The following is a 24,601-nucleotide window of genomic DNA, read 5'->3' on the forward strand; positions in this document are numbered from 1 at the left end:
ACAGACACACATAAACACACATACCCACAAATACACATATCTCTATACACACACACACACACACACACACACACACACATATATACATGGACATTCATATAAAACAATATTAATAATGACTGACAATGTAGATTTTCTTGAGTGTGCTTAAGTTTGACTTTGAAATCAATGATTACTATCCCTTCTTTTTTTCTAATAATTTATACTTCTGATCATTGTTATTTTTTTGTGTGTGTATCTCTTATTTCCTATGCCTATGAACTCTTCTTCTATTTTAGTTCTACTTCTTAAGTTGCCTTGCTATTATTTAACCACCCCTTCCCATGGATCTCTCCCTTATTTTCTCTCCCCATCCTTTCCTTCTCTCTTTATCCTATTCCCATTAACCCACATCACTCCTATTAATCTTATCCCACTCCTATTAATCTAAACATCTTTCTATACCCTATTTTATCTTATTCTCTCCATCTTTATTTCTTTATGGATTTTGTAGGGTGCTATATCAAGTGTGTGTACACACACACACACACACACACACACACACACATATACATATATATTTGTATATTATTTCCTGTTAAACCCATTTCTAATGTGAGTAGGTTTCCAGCCTCCTCCCCCTTCTAATTCCTCTGAGTTGATTATTCTTCTGCAACTCGTTCACAGAGCACAATCACTATTTTTATCTTGTCCTAGATGGTTTTGCTTTTTAAAGTCAGATTGTATTTAGTTCTGCCCCAATATTTCTTTTGGACTGCGCAATTACTAATGTCAATCTTACACATATGGTTTATACTTCTACATGTAAAACACAGTTTATTTTTATTGAGTCCCTTGAAATTAATCTTTGATATTCATTATTATGTTACATTTTCTATTGAATTCAGGTTTGAGACAAAATCCTGAATGTATGAGAGAGACATTGATTGTTCATTTTTTTTCATTCAATATTATACTTAATTTTTGCTGGACATATTTTCATCTGCTACCCTAGTTCTTTTGACTATTGACATATAATATTCCAGGAGCTGTGGTTTTTTTATTGGAACTGCTGAAAAATACTGTATAATTTTAATTGTAGCTCCATATATTTGAATTATTTTTTCTTTGTTTCTTCTAAAATTTTCTCTTTGATTTAGGGGTTTATTTGATAATATTATTCCTGTGTGTTTTTCTTATAAGGTGGTGATTGACAATTTTTTTTCTATTTCTACTTTTCCCTGTTTTCAGAACAATTTTCTTCGATTATTTATGGTGTTATTGTGTCAAAGTTCTTTTTTTAGTCACTACTTTCAGGTAGTCCCAATTATTCTTATATTGTCTCTTCTTGATCTGTACTCCAGAGCTATTGTTTTTCTTATGTCAATTAAAAATTTTTCATTCTTCAAATTTTATTTTGTTATTTTTGGTCTTTTATAGCTTTACTGGCTTCCTCTTGCCCAATTTTAATTTTCAGAGAATCTTTTCTTCTTTAAGACTCTGGACTTTTATTTCTATTTAGTTGACTTTTTTTTTCCCATAATCTTCTTGGTTTTTTGGATGATTATTTAAAAAAAATTTCCCCCTCAATCTCATTTGAGTTTTAAATTTTTTTTTAGTTCTTCTATAATTCTTTTTGGGCATGTAGCCATTTAACATTGTACTTTGGGGTAGAAGAGGCTTTTTTTACTTCAATGTTCTCTGAAGAGGAACCCCGGTCTTCCCTATTCCCACAGTAACTTTCTTTGGTTGGGCTCTTTCTCCTTTGCCTGCTCATCTGCTCATTTTTTTTTTCAAAGTGAGGACTTAGTACTTCTAATACTAGGTTGGGGAGCTGGTGTCTTTTGCTTCACTTCAGCTCTTCCCTCTGGCCAGAAACCTCAAACCAAAAGTTCTATATTCTTGTAAGTTCCTACAGTCAGCAGTGTCCCTTCCCTACTACTTTTGCACTCACCTGGTGTCATGGTTCCTTCCCATCCAAAGCCCCCATCTCTGTAGCTCAGCTGGGCCTGGCATGCCTAATCAGCTGAGGTGCTTTCAACCTTCTCAGACTCAGACTCCCACTCCTGACACTGTCCAAGATTTGTCCAAGAGATGGTGTGGACTGAGGTTACCTCCAAATTCAGCAAGCCCTTAGATTTTTTGCTGCTTTGGGGAGCTAGCCTGGAGGTGTTTATACTTCATAGCAGTTAAATTTCCAGTTCTGGGGTTTTTTTTTACAGGTCTTTTTTACTCTGGTTGTCTCAGGAGGACCCTTTTTCTATTCCAAGTCTTTGTTGTTTGTCACCAGTTTATGTTTTCTCCCCGAAGAACAATTTTATTTGTGAGGAAATTTGGAAAGCCTGGAATTTTCTGACTAATAATTCCCAGAATCCTCCCCTTTAATTATTATTTTACTTGATTTCACAATTCTGAGAGGTAGTTGTTAGTGTTATCCCATTTTACACAAAAGGAAACTAAGGCAAACAGAGGTTATGTGATTTGCCCTGCGTCATATAGCTTATATATGTTTTTTTTAAATTAATTTTATAATTATAACTTTTTTTGGACAGTATATATGCATAGGTAATTTTTTTTTTATACTCCCTTCTGTTCTGAATTTTTCCCTTCCTTCCCTCCACCCCCTCTCTAGATGGCAGGCATTCCCATACATATTAAATATCTATATGCTTGGTACAACATATATGTGCAAAACTGAGTTCTGTTGTTGTGGTTGCAAAGGAAGAATTGTATTCGGAAGGTAAAAATAATCTGGGAAGAAAAACAAAAAAAAAAAAAAAAAAAAAAAAAAAAAAAAATGCTCACAGTTTACTCTCATTTCCCAGTGTTCCTTCTCTGGGTGTAGCTGATTCTGTCCATCATTGATCAATTGGAATTGGATTAGCTCTTCTCTATGTTGAAGATATCCACTTCCATCAGAATATATCCTCATGCAGTATCATTGTTGAAGTGTATAATGATCTCCTAGTTCTGCTCGTTTCACTCAGCATCAGTTGAAGCTTATACGTTTTTGAAGCTGGATTTAAACTCAGTCTTCTTGACTCCTAGATGAACACTCTAGCCATTGTGCTACCTAGCTGCCCTAAACTGTAGGCCTTGGTGATTCTATTTCTTCATTTTTATTCCTGAGCCTTGGGAAATATCAAATTATCCATGGGTCTGGGGAGTAGTTTGTGGCTAAGGGTTATTGGCTATTTTGGGTTATTGCTGTTTAGTTGTTTCTTAGTTGAGTCAGTGGTCCAATTTTGGATTTTCTTGGAAAAGATACTGTCGTGACTTTCATTTCCTTTTCCAGATCATTTTACAGATAAGGAAACTGAGACAGACAGGATCAAATGACTTGATTAGGGTCTCGCAGTGTCTAAGACCAGATTTGAACTCAGGAAGAAGAGTTTTCCTGATTCTAGGCCTGTGCTCTGTTCATTGTGTCAGCTAGCAGCTATAGGACTAAATCAGGATTTGTCTTCAGGCTACAGAAATAATCTGGAGCATTTTTTGTTTTTCTGTTTGAGGATAGGGTAAATGGTCACTTAATAAACCACTGCCAAATTTTAAATATTCTAGCAATTCATGAAAAAGAAGAGCTGAAATTGCCTTGTTGTTACTTATAAAAGGATTTGCTCAGTAGAATAAAAGCTTATTTTTTTCTCTCTAAATATTTTTTCTCAGTAGTACCTTATTTTTCCAATTACATGTAAAGATAATTTTCAACATTTATTTTTGTAAGGTTTTGAGTTCCAAATTTATTCTACTTCCCTTCTTCCCTCCCTCCCTCCCTCCTTCCCTCCCTCCCTCCTTAAGATAGCAAACAATAGGTTATACATGTACAATTGGTTCAAATATATTCCATATTTGTCATGTTGTGAAAGAAAAACCAGAACAAAAGAGAAAAAAAACATAAATAAAACAAATTTAAAAAGTGAAAATAGTGTGCTTCAATAAACATTCACATAATTCTCTCCCTGGATGAGAATGGCATTTTCCATTCCAATCTATTGGAATTGTCTTGGATCACTGTATTGTATTGCTAGAAGCTAAGTTTATCATAGTTGAGCATCACATAATTTTGCTGTTACTATGTATCATGTTCTCTTGGTTCTGCTTGCTTTACTCAGCATCTAAGTCTTTCCAGACTTTTCTGAAATCAATATATTCATCATTTCTTGTAGAACAATAATATTCATTACATTCATCAACCACAACTTATTCAGCCATTCCCCAACTGAAAGGCATCATTCAATTTCCAGTTTCTTGTCACAAAAAAGGGCTTCTACAAACATTCTTGTACATGTGGGTCCTTTTCCTCTTTTGTGATCTCTTTGGGATACAAGCCCAGTAGTGAGACTGCTGAATGAAAGGATATGCACAGTTTTATGAAAGTTTTATAGGTTTCAAATTCCTTTCCAGCATGGCTGGATTAGCTCACAACTCTACCAACAACACATAATAAAAACTTTTTGAAGGCAGGGACAGGGTTTTTGTTTTTTGTTTTTATCTTTTTATTTCCAGTGCCTAACATGCTTTAGATTCCTAATAAAGATTTGTTTAAGTAAATTTTCCAAGCAAAAAGTACATGTGTGAGGTAAGGGGTTAGCCTACACTGTACCTCGTGCCTGACAGGAATTTTAGACATGTTTTTCTCTCCCAGATAAAGGCCATTCCAATGTTAGGACTTGAGCTGCATCCCTATTTCAGTTCAATAAATATACAAATGATTCTGAGTTGTTGGTCTGTTAGGGACAGCCTATCTCTATTTGGCTAACTTATTATTCTAGGTCATATTACCACAACTGTATGTCTTGGAAAGTATGATGAAAAGAAATTTGACTTGTCCATAGAAGGATGCCTTGGTAACTTCAGGCTGGGTTATTGTCATGGGAAGGCTCTTCTTAGTGATTATGGTGTGGTCCATGTTAGTTTAATTTCTCCTTTATAAAGAAAGGAGTTTTTTATAAACTGAATTAAAACAAAATAAAACAACACTGCAGCTTTCCCTTTACTATTGGCAGCGGATATAGAAATCTTTTACAACGAATATCCATTTCTCAAAGGGCTCATTCTAGAGCTCAATAATGTGGAGTACCTATGGGATATCAAAGGGTGAATGGCCACAGTAAAAATCCAATATATCATCCAAGCCAGGGGTTTAAGGTATTCATTTTTTTATTTGGTGAGGTAATTGAGGTTAAGTTTCTTGCCTGGGGTCACACAGCTAGTGAGTGTTTGAGATTGAATTTGAACTCAGGTCCTCCTGACTCTAGAGCTGATGCCCTATCCATGGTGCCATCTAGCTGCCCCTTCGAGTATTTAATGTGTGCATTATATGTATGCCCTATCCTTTGAGGACAAAATGAAGCTATCTTTGCCTTCCCAGTCTAAAGTTCAAAGTACAACTGTGAATCTTGTTGTTGTTCAGTCACATCTGACTCTTCATGACCTCATGGACCATAACATGCCAAGAGTGTCTATTGGGTTTTCTTGGCAAGGATATTGGAGTAGTTTGTCTCTTCCTCCTTCAGGGAATTAAGGCAAACAAAGGTCAAATGACTTGGCTGAGATTACACAGCTAGTAAGTTTACTAGTAATCTAGTAAGCATCTGAGGCCACATTTGAACTCAGGTCTTTCTGATATGGTCTATACACTGAGCCATCTAGCTATCTCCTCTAAGCCATTAAGAGACTGAATTTTTATCTCTTTGAGTGCTGAAGTTTAAAATAATAATGATAATAAAAATAACTAACATTATTTAGAGCTTTAAGGTTTGCCATGCCCTTTATACATGGTATTCTCAGTTGATTTATCATAGATTAACACAGATAATGAAATAAAAGCTCACAGGGCTAAGTGACTTGTGCATGATTATATAGCTAGTATGTTGGAGGCATGATTTGAACTCCCAACTCTACTTTCAGTATGTTCTCTATGCCTAGAATATTTAAGGATGAGTAAGAAAAATTGTTGTTAGAAGGCTCTAAAATTAATAAGAGGATTGGGATTTTATATGTATCTTAAAATTTGCTTTAAGAAATGAGAACTTCAGAGACACATGGGAAAATTGGTAGGAACTGATGGTAGAGAGAAGTAAATAGAGCCAGAACAATTTATATAAGAACAATAATGCAAATACAAAGATCACGCAAAGGAAAGGGGAAGTCAGAAAAATTGAAAGACCAATAAATATGCAAGAGAACAAATAAGTGAAGGGATCAGGACTGCACAATGTTTCAACCATTTTTGAACTGGTGACTATTTCCATTGTTTTTATCCCTACCTGGTTTTATTTGTCATAGTGGATTGGTAAATACATAAGAAAAATGGAGGTGAATAACTACTTTGTAATAAAACAAAATCCATTGGCAACAAAAATAAAGCAGAGCAGTGAATGATGATATTCCTTATTTTAGCTGTGTGTATACACTGAGAGGACCCTGCCCAAGTTGGGACAGTTGGAAGTATTAAAGAGAAGTAAAAAGTTCAAGTCTTTTGCAAAAAGCCTACCAATAAATACTTACTGTTTAATCACAAGATAGCCATCAAAAAAGTGATAAGACATTCAGGTTTTGAGCAGTCAGCTTATTCAATTGTGTCCCTCTTTGGGATTTTCTTGGCAGAGATACTGGAGTAGTTTCTTATTTCCTTCTTCAACTCTTTTTACAGATGAGGAAATTGAGGCAAACAGTGTTAAATGATTTGTTCAGGGTCACACAGCTAGTAAGTGAAGCTGGATTAAATTTAGGTTTTCCTGATTCCCGAAACTCATTGGATTGTACAAATAGCTATCCTTTTAAGCATACTGCCCTGCAGTAGAGATTGATTATGAGCTAATTCCTCCTGGGGTAAAGTTTTTATTCTAAATGGCTATAAATCTAAACCAAGAATTCTTGCAATTTGGGATAACCTTAAGTGAGTTTTATTTGAGTAAGGCTGATAAAATATAAAACGACTTCCTTTATTTCCACCTCCTTCTCCTTCCCACAAGGATAGTTGCAAGGAATGGCAGTTTTTCTAAACTTTGAACACATCTATTTATTCAGATTACCAAAAACTTTTTGCACCTGTTTCTATCTTTAAGAAAATTTGCGGAGCACTGTTGCTATCAAACTAGGGTGTAGTTAAGAAATAGGTGCTTTGTGGACTGATTTTAGTCTGCATGGCCTGAGCTCCAGGTCTCTGCATCTAGAAGGCCTTCAATAATTTATGAAGCCAGGATCATTTTAGTTGAAATCAGTAGGTAAATGTGTGTGGGGGGATGGAGGGGGAACAGAAATTCAATTGTTTCTTTAAAGAAAATCCTATGTGGAATAGTTTTAATCAAGGAAAGTTTCTAAGAAGAAGCTAGAAACAATGTCACCTAAAGGAGATTGGAGAGGTAGCTAGGTGACTCATTGGAGTTAGAGTGCTGAACTTGAGTTCAAATCTGACTTCAGACACTTACTAGCTGTGTGCTATTGAAAAGTCATTTAACCACTGTTTGCCTTAATCTACTGGAGAAGGAAATGGCAAACCACTCCAGTATCTTTGCCAAGAAAACCCTGAACAGAGTCACAAAGACCTGGACACGACTGACTGAACAACAGCAAAGCAAACAAGACTTGAAAATACATAGGATGTCAGTGCCTGAGCTTCTAGTAGGTCATGATTATTCTTAAAGAAAACTATTCTAGGGGCAGCTAGATAGTGCAATGGAAGAGCTCTACCTGAAGTCAGGAGGATCTGAGTTCAAATGCCATCTCCAACACTTAACATTAATTAGCTGTGTGATCCTGGGCAAATTACTTAACTAACCCAATTGCTTTGAAAACACCCCCCCCAACTCTCCCCAAAACAAAAAAACATAACAACTAGCTGAATGGACACTTCTTAAGAAGTTAGGTGGTATAATGGAAAGGGCATTGAACCTGGAGTCAAGAAGGCCTGAGAAGATTGCTAACTTGCATCTTGGAAATTGTCATACACTACAAATCATACCTCGATTTATTGTTTCACTGACTGTCTTAGATTAAAGTGTTGGAGAAATTGTTAATAATGTAGATTAAATTTTAAAATGTGTGGTGGATATGTGTATTTATGTATATATATATATATATTTATATATACATATATATGTATATATATGTTTATATATATACATATATATGTTTATATATACATATATATGTATATATGTGTATATATATATGCAATTTCTATAGATGCACACATAGAAATTTTATATACACATATACATTTTTTTTCCTTCTGGAGATCTGGTTGTTAAACATTTACTACCTACTACTGGGTAAAAAACTTTGTAAATCTTAAAGTACTGTATAAACACTAGCTGTTATTGTTTTATTATTATTAAAATCATAGTCAATCTCTTTATATACTGTTTTTTTTTATCACATTCTAGATGGATGCCAAGATTTTCTGACTAGGTTGAAGAGGGTCTAGTTTCTGTGTAGTCTTAGTTTCTTTACTATGTAATGCTTATGGCAATAAAGCCTCAAGGCAATGACAGTGATATAGTTTGATGTGCACTGAGATCTGACTTGATCTATTAGATATTATTTTGGCTCACTATTAGGGTAAAATAAATAGCACAATTGTTTCTTACCAAAGCCAATAAGCTTTTTAAAAAAAGCAAAACTATTCAATGCCATGTAACACCTAAAGCAAAGTCATCCCCCTGTAACTTGGCATAGGTTAGTTCAAGATGGCTCAGATAATGATTTTGTAAGTGGTGGTTTTCCTAAGATCCTTAGGATCTTAGAAGGTGGGTGCATATAGTCACACCTGACTCTTGAGATCAGGGCCTTGGTCCCTGAAATAATCTAAAGGAAATTAATGCTAAATATTCAGAAATGTATTTGGATCTGCCAACTTGGCTCAAGCTTTTAACTTACATGACACAAAACAGAACCTACATTGTCTAAAATATTTTCTGCCCTCTATGAAAAGGAGCAAATTGGAAGTGATAAGATTTGCAAAGATATGGGATAAATGGGTGTTGTGGCCTTGAGTTTCTGTATCATTTGTTAATATGGGACTGGTTGAAGGGCTATTGGGTAGTTAATACAATCTGGGGGTGAAGTGGAGTTTTCACTAAGCTAACTTTCTAGCTGTAGGGCTCAGTATGGTTTTGTTTGTTGGTTTTTTTTTTGACATTTTTTTTAAAAAAGGATCCTTTTTCCCTTTGATTTTAATTTCTGGACTTACTGCCTTCCAAACTGAACAAAGTTGGGGGAGGTGGTTATGAAAAGGAAAGGCAGGAAAAGGAAACCCCATGGTTGATTTCCCCCTACCCTGAGAAATGGGAAAACAGATGTGAGTACAGGTGTCTAGTCAAAGTACTACCAAAAAGCACTGTGGAGTCACTTGATGGAAAAAGCAAGTTTTTATTATGATTTCTGGCCATGATTTGGCATAGCTGTAAATGACTACCATTTACTGCCAATTCTGTACAAACGTGTGGGATGATATTACTGGGACGGCGAATTAAAACGAAAAGTAAAAGTTAAACATTTCCACACGAGATTTTACAATCCACCATTGCACTAAGTGGATGAAAAAGACACGTTTTACTACAGAATTATTCTTTCTTTACTACAGAATTATTCAGCATGGATAAAAAACTACAACTTTTATATATTTTTTAAACAGGAGTCACTGGTTTTAATTATTTTTACACATTTTAAAATTACTGTGATAAAAAATAATGAAAAAGCTTTTTAATAATGCCATACACAGTATAATATAGATCTTTCCCCTTACATAAGCTTTTGTTTAATATACAAAATAGAATATCGACACACTTGAATCTATATGTAGTTAAGCAAGGTAAAATATCTAAGGGAGCTATTTTCATACACACAGCCTTTCATCAGAAATCCTTCTTTGAAAGAGACTCTATTCCTTTCCTAAAAATGAGGCTTTTGTCTCAGCACATCAATAGCCACTGATGCACTGAGACCTGGAATACATGCCTGGTTTTGGATGACAGTTGTGCCATTTAAAATACTGTTTAATGCATTCTCCTTGTATTTCTCTCCCTTCCCTCCACTGTCCTTATGTTGGAAACAGGCTGATGAAACACATTATAACTAATATCTACAACCTTTTTTTTTGGTGACTCGACAAGATCATATCCCTTTATCAAAGCAAAGGAACCCAATTATACTAATGTTGTTACAGCCCATGGGGTTATCAAAACAAGTTTTTCAGAAGGCATGTTTAATTAAACCTATAGATTTAGGGACAGTTGAGCACTGTCTCTGTGGAGGGGAGAAGGCTTTTTTTGATCTGCTACTTACAGCAAGGTTAGATTTCACTTTTGAATCTCCTTCTATGCTAATTCCATTGCCACAAACCAATTGCTGGCTCTTCTTCCTTCTTTGGATAGGAGTTTCTTTTGGGTTTGCCCCTAAAGGGAGGTGATACAAAGTTTCATGGATGAAAGGTTGGGCAGCATGAATTTTCTGTCTTACTTTTGTAAGCCAATTCCCTTTCCTGTCTCCCTGCTAAGATGGAAGGAGAATAGCAGATACCAGGAGGCCACAGAATTTTGTTTCCATGTTGCCCAGTTCCCGGGCTTTATCCCCGTGGTACTCAATATTACATCATAAAGTCACCAAAGAAGGATCACATTTTTGAGCTATAACTGGAAGCATTTTTCATGGTGTATCTGCATGGGACACACATGCCTTACAATTCACACTAAAGTGAATAACAACTTTAAAAAGATGTGAATAGTTAAATACTAATGGGAGAATGAAGGCTGCCTGCAAGTAGCACCTGGTCTAACTTTTGTACAAGATCCACAATTGCAGCCCATGCACACTGACCTAGTTAAAACTGCAATCTGTATACATTCGCATTCATCCCAAAAGGGTCGGTGCCATTCTTTCCCCAGTAAATGACTTTATGGCAATCTCACAACTGTCAGTAGGATCTTTCCACAGAGACTGTCAGTACGTGACATTTCTTAAACTTGGGAGCAAACTAGTGTTGACCACATTCTCTGAGCAGAGATTTCTTTTCCTGGAACAGGTTTTGAAACCTAATGCTATCATGAATCTTAAAACATTATTTCTGAGGCACTGTAAAACTTCCCCTCCAGCTAGGTGAAAAATATCTTACAGTAACACTTGGATCCTGGCCATGAGGAAAGACGTTTTCCCTTTTATCATGCATTTGAAAAAAAGCAAGTGATTATTCCATTAAAAAAATAATAAAAGCAAAGGCATATCAAATACTGAAGCTTGTAGCATTCAAAAGCAATCCAAGAAAAGTCTCACTCAATCCCTTACTTTAATGGGAAGTGAAGTTTTGCCATAGGATAGAAAAGAATTAGTGTATTGTGAATGACCTGTGTTGTTTTGCAGTATATATACATATTGCTGGTACCTCTGTGCATTATTATTGCCAAGCTCCTTAAACCACTGTTTTTGCTAAGCTGTATGAGAGGCTGTATGTGAAAGTAACCCTGCTATTGGCCAGTGCCCTACATATCTAAGAGCCATTCTTTTTATCACCCTGCGTGCGTGCACGCGCTCTCTCTCTCTCTCTCTCTCTCTCTCTCTCTCTCTCTCTCTCTCTCTCTCTCTCTCTCTCTCTCTCTCTCTCTCTCTCTCTCCATTCCTTCCTTTCTTTTCTTTTCTTTTGTTTTTTGTTTTTTGTTTTTTCCAGCAGGAGGACAAAGCGACATATAGGGATAACAGATTCACTGTCTGAAAAAGAAAAGTGATTGGAATTCCAGGTAATGGGATGATGCTGTTCTCAGTTTGATGGGATTTGGCCCAAACAAAATGGCCACATGTAGGATTGCCTCCTCAGTCCCTCTCTTCTCATCTATGGACAACTCCCTGGGGACTGCCTACTATATAAACACACACACATACTATAAATCATTTAGATTATCCTTCTGCATTTCTCTGAATCCTATGAAAAATATAGAACATGTCATGATAAAACAATCTGTCATCTAAAAATTCATTCTTATTATACACTATACAAGCTATTTTACAATCACTTGAATAAATTGCATGTAAAGCTGCAGTAGCCCTTCCCTTCCTGGATTAGTGAATACCAATATGATATATATTTATATATATGTATATCTGAAAGTAGAACTAAATATAAAAATATATTAGAAGTTTCATATTTTTAATATTAGATTTTTTTTCAGTTTCTATTACACAAATAATTTGGCCACTGAATAAAAATCAATTCTTGTTGTGGCTCAGTAAATAGGTTAAGTTTTGAGTTTACAGAAAGTTGGTAAGGTGCACACAGAAAGGGCTACTACAGCTTCTAAATCTTCTAAAATGATCACCCATAGTGAGGAGGAGAGATTCACAAGACCCCTGTCAAGTTTATGGCACAAGAGAAAGTGAAGAGGAAGGGATGTGTAAGCCTCACAAACACAAAAGTCTGACAGTACGATCAGAAATCACAAAAATTCATAGCTGAAGGTCTCCTGTACCCCAGGAGACAGGGACTAATTGGTGTGAGATGGGAATGTGAAAATGGGTGTCTAGCCAGTTTTTTAGTTTGGTTTGATTTTTTGGTTCAGCAAATTGAGCCTTTTACAATCTGAATAAAATTGACTTAAGTAAAATTTAGGAAGGGGCAGCACTGGTTTTAAGAACAGACACAGTGTCCAGATATGACTGAAAAACTTCTCTGAGCTGTTCTGAAACTCTGAAGGTCAATATTCTTTAATAAAAGGGTCCCTGAACAAGATTCAAAACTTACTTCCTTGCCATTTTTCTAGGGACTTATTCTCTTACACCCTGATGAGGAAAGAGGCCTGGCAGGAATTAGAACCTGTGTGTTTGGAATCTTGCTCCTGTGATTTTCATTCTATTATAACTGTGTGATCAGGCCACTTCTAGAAGTTACTATCCATTTACCATAGCTTATTCATAGATTATTGAGCAGGCCACCAGACTGGGTGACATGTACCAGTTAATTACCAGATGGAACTATGTCTATTTGCTATGTAGATGTGTAGATATATCTTGTAAAGCAATAGGGTGATAACTGGTAAAGACTCTTGAGGTCTGAGAAAATTTTGTCTGTGGTCTCCTGAGAGCAAAAAACTCTCGGGGTAGAAGCACCAACCCATTTTCACGCAGAAGAATAATGGTTAGCGTTTATTTAGGAAAGCTGTGAACCGGGTGCCCACCTGAAACAGACAGCTGTACAACAGGCAACTCGAATACAAAAATGATGTAAGAAAAATGGGCAGGCCAAGTTCACTGGATATAAAGGTAAAGGAAATTGCTAAAACCGGACAGTTATAGCTATAAAAGGCACAACTTCCCTTTTCTGGCATACATTTGTAAACTTTTTTCAGGTTACCATGCATAAATCAAAAGGCTATCTTAACTATACAGGGGGAGAAGGGAAGAAAAAAAAAAGAAAAACACAATCAAAAAAAGTCCTAGAAAACACATATCCAACCAGTTGTGGAAAATCACTAGTAGAATGTTCATGATACAGATTCCTGGCAGCGGGAATTATGGTGCCGTCTTTTGTCCACTAGAAAGGTCTTTCCCAGGATGACATGTCTAATTTCCAGGATTTACAAAATGACTTATTTCACTTCCTTTCTCCCTACTGCTCCCGTTATTTCAAAGCAACCATGTCCATGTCCAAGTCTTGGCCCTCTAGAAACCACATGTAGTGCATAATTGCAGAAGAAACGCCGCCACAAGGACAGAAATGAACCAGTCTATATGACGAAAGCTATAAATCTGACTTCTTTAAGGCAACCTTTTGTATTAAGGCAGTCACTTCTGATGAAAGAGCAGTTTTTTGATATTTCCATTTGAGTATTTTGGTATCTGATTACTGATGATTTCAGCCAACATCTCCGGGAACTCGATGCTCATGGTCTTATCCAAAAACGTTTGGAAGCAATAGTTCAGAAGGTTTTCAACTATCTAAAAGGAGAAGAGAATGAATCAGATAAAAGTGATGTCCAAAGAAGTATGCTTGCAGAACTGTAATGTATTTGCAAGCAATAATCCTTCTTTCTTGTTTTTTACAGTTCTACCCCAACTCCCCAAAAGGGAAAACTAGAAGAATTCTGTGAGCAAATAATTACATATGGCATATTTCAAGTTGTCTTAGAGCATTTAAGCTGGATGGATTGGAAATCAATAGGAAAATACAGAATAGCAGAATGGAAAACAGTGCCAGCTGTTTCCATTTCTGTAGGAATAATTATTGTTGACTCATTCCATAGGACTCAACATTGTGAACTTTATTACATTCCAGCTAAATGGGACTACCGATTGTTTCTTGAACCTAATACTTCACTTTCCACCTTTGTGCATGGGCACAAATTGGCCCCGATTTCATGTCCTTCCTCATTCACCTCCCTTTAGAATCCTTGTCTTCCTTCAAGCCTCAGATCAAATGTCACCTATTCCATAAAGCTTCCCCTGATCTCCCTAGTTATTGGTACTTCCTCCTGCCTAAAATCCTATATTTTATTTAGTAACCCTTAAAAAATCCAAACAAATATTTATATATCAAATTATATCCCTTCCAGAAGAATGTCAGTTCTTGAGAGGACAAAGCTGCATTTGTGTTTTCATCATTTTATCATTAAGTGCTTGTAGCAGGAGCTTCATACATGTTGGAATGAAATGAGTTGCCCAAGTTGGGAAGAGTCATCTTTGCCTTTGTTTCATGACGATTCCTAATGTCATCTAGAAACATGTGCCATTTTCAATATACTGACTGTTCTAAATAGATGGGGTTCAAAAATTAAAACATAAAAGCCCAAACAGTATGATGATTAAATTTGCAGAGAAAAATAAAAAACTCACCTCATGCATGGAGTCCAGAAGTTTAGTCAGCTGATAAAATCGCTGCCAGTTCTGACTTGAGTTTCCTTCCCTCTTGACTATGGCTTTCCCCAGCTCTTTGATGTAAGTCATTCTAATCTCATCAAAGAGTGACTGGCTCTTCAAACCTTCTTTGGGAACTGAAAAAGCAAAAAAGGAAATGCCTCTTGATGATGGAGAATAGGATGAAATATTAAAAATCCTTTCACATGATGGTGTGATGGCTGGAGAGTGAAATACTCCAGAACAACATGTTTACCCTGACTATAAGTGTGATACTTGGAACAAGTCGAGATTATCCTATACAGCACTAACATATGCTTTTGTTAAGATAGAACTATTTGGGAAGGTCTATGAAGCCATGTTGGAAGTAAGTAGATGAAAGAACATGGAGAACAACAGAAGTGAGAAGCATCCTCAAAGTATGTGTGGTGAAGAGAGAAAATCTAGTAATAATCAATTGTCCTAAAGCATGTGGGTAGCAGATTTGGTTCACTGAGGATAAAACAGAAGGGGCATATTTGAAAATAGTGCTCAAATGGCCAAGGTCAATGATCTGTCAGTAAAATGAACAAAGCCCAAGAGATATGGTTAGGTGCTCAGAGGACTCTTGAGGTTTCTACCTTCTTCTAAGAAGAGGAATAGTATATGTTCAGTAGGTGAGTGTGAATAAAATTCTATTTACATATGAAATCAATATTATTTTTTTTTTCTGTGAGTTGGTATAATTATCATCATGGTATTGCCAGAAATACTGGGGATGATGGAGTAGAAGCTACCTTTGGACCGGGAGTCAGCAGACACAGATATCTGTCAAAAATACTACCATGTGATACAACAGAAGATCAATTCTTTTGCAATCTCTTATTAAATGTATATGGTCTTTTCTTGAAATTAACTAATGCCTATAGTACTTTCTTATATTTTTTGTGTGTCTCCTCCCCTTTTGCCTAAACACAATCTTTCGGATGTAGTTTCTATAGAGAGTACAAGGGGTACCAAATTAGATGACATATCCTGAAATGATGGTGTCTTTAAGAATAAGGAATGCCTGTCTCATCTCAGGGCAGCATCTTGGATGCATTTTATAAAGGACTATATTTCATGACTGATATATCAAATGTTTAGGATCCTAATTCTGGTTGGGATCTTCATATTGGCTCTGTATCATAGGCAATATAAATATTCCATCTAATTTCCAGGTTGGAAGGCTTGTTGGAGGGCACAGAACTAGGAAATGGCAGACATGGGATTTAAATCAGATCTTCTAAGTCCAAATCTAAGGTTCTTTCTTTGCAATGGTTGGTATTACACCTCTTTGTGTGTCTTCTCCCTAATAGACTTGTTTTATAAAGGCGAGGATTGTCTTTTTTGTTGTTGTTGTTGTTGTTGTTTTTGTATTTTCATAGTGCTGGGTTGTGTCCTATTCATTGGTAATAAATACAAGGAACGGAATTATTATTTTCCTTCAAATGCTTATTTTACAAGAAATACCATAATCTAAATTGGAATTTGCAAAGAAGAGATATTGTAATATATACTTTGAAAATAATCTCACCATAGAGAGACTATTAACTCTAGGTACAATGTCTGAGATTAACTCTTTGCAGGTATCTGAAAAAAATTCTTTCTCTAGCAGTTCATGGTAAAAAAGAAAAACTAAATGTGATGTTCAATTTACATTTTTGTGGCTTTAAAATTAGTTTCACCTTTTTCTTTGATGTGAATGACAAAAGTCATTCTAAATATAATGCTATATTTTATTAAATGGATTTTCTGGAAAGCCCTTGGTTTTAATTGAGACAAAGAGAACGTGAGGAACAGTTGCTGGATTCTGGCAAATATTCCCATTGGGCCATGCAGGTCACTCACAGAAGTTCTCATTTTGATGGGTTAGGAAGTATTTTTGTGGAGTGACATTCCCAATAGTACAGTTCTCTGTACTATTCATAATAAATGGAGGAGTGGATGAGTGTTAGAAGGGAGAACCCAATTCTCCTGTGGGTGTCCCAAGTTATATAGCCTATAACTTCTTACATGGTGGTAGCATGACATAGGAAAGCCAGTGCTTTGTCTAGTCAAAACCCTGAATAGTGTCTGTGTTATGTGTGTAGGTTCTTATGGATCAGACAGAAGTTGATGTTCTGAGAAGGAAGAGGTAACTTATTTGTTTGACTGCCTTGGAAGTTTATTGCTTCCCAGTAACTTGCTTATGGGTGACATGAAGAGTTGAATTTTATTTACACCAGTTCTGAGAATTAAGCTCAACTGCATTAACATATAGTAGAGTAAGGATGTGTGTGTGTGTGTGTGTGTGTGTGTGTGTGTGTGTGTGTGTGTGTGTAAATATGGGATAGGAGGAGTCTCCCTTCTAGAGTCCTCATGTTGCCCTTTGTACTTGATCTTATGTAACAGATGCAGCAACAAGTTGACTTTAGAACTATAATGTTTTTCTATCTAGGTGATATGCTGCAGGCTCAAGACAGATTCTTTTCCCTTTGTATATGGCAGCCTGGAAAGTTCAGAAATCCAGAAAATAAGAGGACTCATAGATGCATTAGATGTATATGCTATTTTGTTCAATCTTTATCTGGATAATTGAAGGTCCAAGAAAACTAATATTTATATATTCTTTATATATATATGTATATGTGTGTATGTATATGTATGTATGTATATATATATATATATATATATAATTTTAGGTATTGTTATCCACAATTTAGTAGTGAAGATTATAAATGAGGCAATTCCACATACAGTTGACACTCAATGGAACAACAACAATAATTATGATGATGACAATATTTAGCATTTATGTAGCTCTACTATTTACAAGGCACTTTACAAATGTTATCTTATTTGGATCTCAAAATAATATTAGTTTTTATAGATATAAGTTAAGTGACTTGTTCAGGATCACAAGTTAGTAAATGTCTGAGGCAGAATTTGAACTCAGCACTTCCTTATTCCAAGTCTAGTGCCTTATTTTACAATAATGTCTCTGAATGGAATACAGTTATATGAAACAGCTGCTTGGTACCAGGTAAGAGCCTGACCTACCTGAAGAGAGAAGTAATAGGGTTTTCATGCAGAGATATTCTTCATAAGAAACCTGAAGCCTTTGTAATTCATTGGACACAAGTAGCATATGTTTACATTGGTCATACATGCAGGGTAAATTCATCCTCTGCCTATGAAAGAAAGACAAACATGAAAAATTGCCATTAGAAACATTTAATCAGATAAACCTAGCCAAATACAGCCATCTCACTTGACCCATTTCAAACATAGTTTGGAGAAATAATTAGATTTTTCACCTGGAGAAACTGTAGCTGTTATTTCTATATTTGGGAACAGAATTCCCCTTCCCACCAGATTTTTATAATTATTCATTTGCCACTTTTATTTTATTCTATTTTATTTTTATTATAGCTTTTTATTTACAAAACATATGCATGGGTAATTTTTCAGCACTGATCCTTGCAAAACCTTTTGTTCCAACTTTTCCCCTTCCCTCCATCCCCTCCCCCAGATGGCAGGTAGACTAATACATGTTAAATATGTTAAAATATATGCTAAATATTATATATATATCTATATATATATATATAGATATATATCTATATCTATCTATCCATCTATCTATCTATCTATCTATCTATCTATCTATCTATCTATCTATCTATCTACACACATGTCCAACAGTTATTTTGCTGCACAAGAAAAATCAGATTTAGAAATAAGGTAAAAATAACCTGAGAAGAAAATCAAAAATCATTTGCCACTTTTATAAAAAAGCTTAAACCTGTATCCAAAAGGGATTATCAAGGCTGATCCTACTTCAAATTGTATCTCATTAGGTATCCATTTCTCATCTATTACTTTTGAATTTACCTTGTGATATTCCTTTAAATCACGGATTTTTAACCTGTGAAAAATGTTTTCTAAACATTTTGACAATTATAATTCATGATTGGTTTCTTTTGTGATCTTATATTCTTTAAGTATTTAAAAACATTTTTCTGAGATGCCGATATTTTTTTTTTTTTTTTTTTACAAAGCAAAGGAATCCATAGCACAAAAAAGGTTAAAAACTCCTGGCTTAGAAAATATTTCCATATGCACCCACACATGCAATCACATTCTTTTCTTTCTGTTTCTCTTAGAAGTGGACTTATATTGTAACTCATTCAATTAACCACAGCTCATGGCAAATATGTGACAACAGGATCAGAGGAAAGACTAGCTATTTTTAACTTTACTGCAGAGCCTTTGCAGAGTTTATACTCGAGACAATGGCTCAATGTGCATGTTGACTTTCGGTTTCTGTATAAAGTACTTAAACTACTCTTACTCTTTTAATGTGATATATCTGCATAGATTCATTGAACAGGGACAACAGTCAAACAAAAGCTTCCTACTCTTAGGGATCTCTTAGTAAATATAAGCTTGGTCCCTCTGGTGGATCTTAGGGACTTTTTATTCAGCTCAATTGGTTGCATTTACTTAGGAAATTGTTGTTTGTCCTTCATTCTCAAAGAGGACCATGACATTAGGGAAATAATGCTGGCATGCAAGTGAAAGGGATTTAAGTGAGTGAGGGCTATGGAAAGTCACCAGCCTCACTTTTTCCTTCAGAGTCAATTGAGAGGCCAGATACAGATGAGGACTAGAGATGGCTTTGGCCTTTTTGAGTTAAGATCTTTCCCAGCTCTCAGTTTGTCTAGGGCAACACTGTAGTGACCAATTAATAAGCGTAAGAAATGCTTTGTTTAAAAAAAAGAAAAGCATTAAAATATTCACTCCTTTTTTCTTAGCATATAACTATGACTTGGTTATAAGTACTAACAAGCTACACTGGATCTAAGAATTACTATTCTCCACATGTAATAGACAAATTATAACTGATGAAAATAGCTACCTCAACCATATCTCAACAATGATAACTCACCAGTTGTGTTTAAATACTATGAAATTATAATCCTATAGATTTGGGAGGAATGTATAGGTATATTCCAAAGGAGCTAATGTAGCCAAAGAAACACACATTAATAGAAAACAATGATGTGGTGTCTTATTCCTTAGATCCATGTAAAGTGCTAAAGTCCTTGCACAAGTTAACCATCTTGCCCATGTAAATAAATGTGCTTGTTCTCCTATTCCCCCTTCCATTTCTAGTGACACTACTACCTTCAGTCTAAATATATAGTTCTGGTTCAAAACTTGACTCCTCTGTTTCTCCCATTCTCTCAAGTCATAATTGCCAAACATGATCAATTCTATCTCCACAATATCTTGTATACTCCCCCCTCTCCCCAGTCTAGTTCTTGGCTCCAGAACTATTATAAAAGTCTCTATTTTACCTAATTGCCAAAGTAATCAGCATATCTATGAGGGAAATGAGCACTATGTCCAGGATCAGAAGATGTAGGTTTGAGTTCTAACTGCTACTTATTACTAGTATAATCTCTGACAAGGCACTCATTTCTTGGGTCTTGATTTATTCATATGCAAGATGAAAGAGTTGAACTACAGCAACTCTGAGTCCTGAGTACTATGATATTGTGACTAAATCAACATAAAATAAAATCAGTGTTTACAAGATTTAGAGCTGGAAGGACCAGAAAGTTCTGTGTTTAGTCCAAGGTCTTCTCTTTTCTATATACTCTTTTGATGATTTCATCAACTCCCATGAATTTAAAAAATTATGACCTAAACAGAAGACTTATAGATATGTCTATGTACACACACACACACACACACACACACACACACACACATCTTCAGCCCTAGTTTCTGTCCAGTATTGTATCATTGCATTCAACCTGGAAACATCTCAAAATCAGTAAATCCAAAACAGAACTCTTTATCAAATTTTCCTATAAGTCTTCCAGTTTCTCAATATTTTCTTTGGCTCAACACTTTTCTTTACCTCATATATTCAAACAGTTATAAATGTGTCTTTTCTACTTTTATAATAACTATTCTATTTGCATGAGAACAATAGATATAAAAAAACCTATCATAACTACTTTTAATGTCTTACCTGGACTATTAAAATCTTAACAGTTTATCCTTTCTGTCATTTGTTCCCCTCTCCCTTTATCTTTATCATTAAAGTTCACTCTAAAATAATAGTAGCTTTTTCTAAAGTCATTTTTACAGTGATCACCTGGCATTCGGACAAAAGCCATATATAACTAAGACTGCTGATGGTATTGAATGTATGTATGGTCAAGATGCCCAAAGACTAATCATGAGTACAAAAATGTGTAGTCTTTTATTTTTTTCAGGAACAGACATAATTTCACCTTGTTTATTGAATAAAGAAGCATTTTATTTTGAATAAAAAAATCACTATCTTATGTACACTTCCAACAAGTTGTCTCCCCTGTATATATCACAATTGCATAAAATCTTTGTTACATTTGGAATAATTTCTTTTAAAAGTCTTACAGATTTTTTATTTTTTTAAATTACAATTAGAGTACCCACACTATGTGGAACTTTCTTGTGCCAAAGTAAAATAATTAAGCAAAACTACAATACAATGACCTTATCTGAAAGTGCATTCCAAAATTGTAGTACAACCACCTATTAAAATGCTTTTTAATTAACAAGAATTTATTTTCTTTCCCTCTCATCCCAACAGCATTGAAAAAGAAAATGGAAACAAATTTCTTAGAACTAATAACCATGGTAAAGCAAAACAAATTTCCTCAACATCTGTACAAAAACATATATATATATATATGTCTGATTCCGTACTCAAAATCCATTATCTCTCTTTCATAAAATTGATAGTATATTTCATCACTAGTTCCCCACAATCAGGGACAGTCATTATACTAATCATAGATCTTATAGGCTTTAAAATTGTTATTACTATTTTGACAATAGTTGTTAAAATATTGTCACTATATATTTCTAATGACAATACTACAAATTGCTGCCACTATATAAACCATTCTGATTTTGTTCCTTACATTCTTCATCAGTTTATATTTTCAAAATTAGTTTTCTAAAATTTTCTAGTATTTTAGTTTTTTAATTGCATTCCCCATTCGATTATCTGTTTGTTCTCTTCTCCCCTCCCTCCCTCTTTTTCTCTCCTTTTCTTTTTCTCTCCCCCCACCTTGTTAATAAAAGTGGGTTCAGATAAAAATTTATCCAAGGACTACTCTGGCTCTATACTCAAAAATTCTGATATGTCATCTCATGAATGTCATTGTTTTTGTAATAAAATTATCTATGGCATCTATTATTTGTTTTTGATTTCAGATTCTTTAATATTATTCACTATAATTCAATTGCATTAGGATATATATCAAGGATGTGTATGAACATTCTGCTTTTGTTTGTGAGATTCTTACATCCTAAAATGCAATTATTAACTTTTGTTAAGTTTTTATTGTCTATTTCTTCTTGTAATTTAGTTGCTTTCTCTCTTAAGTGTTCAGAAGTTGTCATTCAGTGTTTTTGTTAAACATTGAGATTATTTCATTTTCTCCATTAGTTTTCACCAAAATATAGTTTCCCTCTTTATCTATAATTGCCTTTAAAAAAGTTGATTGAGACATAATAGATTTTGCTTCAATCCCTAATCTTAACTATGTGAATGTTTTTGTTTCAAGTGTGTTTCTTGTAAATAACAAATTGTTGGGTTTTGCTATGAAATCCAATCTATTAGCCCCTTCCATTTTATGGGTAAGTTCATCACATTCATATTCATAGTTTTGGTTAATTGTTTCCCTCCATTTTAGTCTTAATACTTTTTCTTTTTGTTGCTCCTAGTTCTCTATATTTCATATTGTTATTTCCTTCCTCTCTTTTCTCTTCCCCTTTTAAACTTCTCTTTACCATCTTTTTTTTCTAACAAAGTTATTTTGCTTATATTCCCCTCCTGAATCTATCCTTTTTCTTATATGTTCATTTCCCTCTTAGTTTTCCTATTTGTATCTCTGTTGACTTGAATGTTTCTATACAAAACTCTATCTAGATATTTTGCTCCTTTTTCATTAGGTAAAGTTCAAGTGACACATGGCACTCCCCTATTCCTTCTATATTTACAAATAATTCTATATGTACAACCTGATTATGTGTATAAACAAACTCCCTTATCTTCTCATTTTCCCTTATGTATTTTTCTTCCCCCCCCTTTATTTTTTCTTATAGTACTTTTCGAAACATAACAAAACTATTTATAGGTGTTCTGTCTCTAAGATTCTCTGTGACATTAGATTTTGATACTTTCAATATCTTTCCTTCATTATAACCTAGTTCACTGATCTATTTTTTTATGCAGTACAAGGAATTTTTAATAATCACTAAGTTATAGGGATTTGAAGCAGAATGGTAATTGGAAAAAGCTTTTGATTTGAAGTCAGAGGACCTTGGTTCAAGTCTTGGCTCTACTCTTTACTTCCTGTGTGATCTTCAGCTATTCTCTTAAATATTTCTGGGTTTCCATTTCCCCATCTATGAAGTCACTAGATACTTATTTTCCTGCTAGATGAGATAAAAAAATTTCCCCATATTTTTCCTTCATTGGCGATATATAAACACATATATGTATATGGATGTATGCATATATTTGGCCATATTCAAAAGAAAAATATAAACATGTATGTATAAAATATAATTACTACACTTTTAGTCTCAGGAGTTGGATAGCATGTTTCAGAATCAGTACTCTAGAATTATGGTTGGTTATTATGGTGATCAGAGTTCACAAGATTTAAAATATTGTGGTTACAGTATATATTATTCTGCGGATTTCCTGGTTCTATTGACTTCAGCCTGTATTAGTTCACATATATTTTTCCAGTGTTCTCTGAAACCATATCCTTCATCATTTCTATAGCAAGCTGTAAAATTTAATTTGTTCAGCCATTTCTCAGTTGATGGTCACCCCCTCAAATTTCCATTTTTTTTTGCCAGTCAATAAACATTTATTAAATACCTACAATGTGTCAAGCACTAAGCTAAGCACTAAGCCACTTCAAAAGAGCCTCTTTATATCCTTAGATTTTGTTTTATTTGCAATTAATTTCTCTTTTATTTAATCTCCCTTTAATTCCCCATTCTCTCTTCTCCCATTTCCTTCCCTGTTGAATGAAATATGTTATTTTACCCAATAGTGTATATCTGTTTGCCCACATTCATGTGTGTATGTATGTATCCTTTCCTCCCTTAACCAGCTCATATGAGAATTAGATTGAAGCATCAGCTATTCTTCCTCTTCTTCCTTGTTTGTATATTTTGATTATTTGAGATTAAAGAGAAATTCTCTCTAACTTTTCTGATCAGGTTCAGAGGTTATCATTTCTCTATATTAAAAATATGATCCATTTATTTTTTTTTAGTGCTTTAGGATTGTTTATGTTTATCTTTTTGTTTCTCTTAACTCCTGTACTGAACATCAATTTCTATATTCTATTTTTTTCCATATTCTAGTTTTTTCACCAGTAATACTTGGAAATCCTCCTTAATTAAAAGTACATTTTCCCCCTATAGCATTACAATCAGTCTTGCTGGGGAAGCTATTCTTGGTTGTAAGCCTATATTCTTTGCCTTCCTGAATATTATTTTCCAAACTCTCTATTCTTTCATCATGGTGGCTACTAAATTTAGTATCAATCCTATCTATAGCTTACTGGTACTTGAGTCATTGCTTTCAAGCTACTTGTTTTATTTTTCCCCTTTGACCTTAATTATTTATTAATTAATAAATTAAAAGCCTCTGGATTTTGGCTATATTTCTAAGAATTTTCATTTG

The 24,601-nt window shown here is 34.6% G+C and overlaps 1 protein-coding gene across 7 annotated transcripts in view; it reads right to left on the reverse strand.

Moving 5' to 3' along the window:
- Positions 1-13,085: 13,085 nt before the first annotated feature.
- NR3C1 (nuclear receptor subfamily 3 group C member 1) overlaps positions 13,086-24,601 on the reverse strand; it is a 125,589-nt gene continuing 114,073 nt past the window's right edge. For all 7 annotated transcript variants that reach the window (XM_074291707.1, XM_074291702.1, XM_074291706.1 and 4 more), the window contains exons 7-9: positions 17,884-18,014; positions 14,803-14,960; positions 13,086-13,908 (exon numbers count right to left, since the gene is read on the reverse strand). In XM_074291707.1, coding sequence (XP_074147808.1) covers positions 13,756-13,908; positions 14,803-14,960; positions 17,884-18,014 — 442 coding nt within the window. In that variant the 3' untranslated portion in view covers positions 13,086-13,755. The remainder of the gene's footprint in view (positions 13,909-14,802; positions 14,961-17,883; positions 18,015-24,601) is intronic.

The sequence above is a fragment of the Sminthopsis crassicaudata genome, chromosome 2 (genome assembly GCF_048593235.1).
Source record: "Sminthopsis crassicaudata isolate SCR6 chromosome 2, ASM4859323v1, whole genome shotgun sequence".
NCBI lineage: Eukaryota > Metazoa > Chordata > Mammalia > Dasyuromorphia > Dasyuridae > Sminthopsis > Sminthopsis crassicaudata.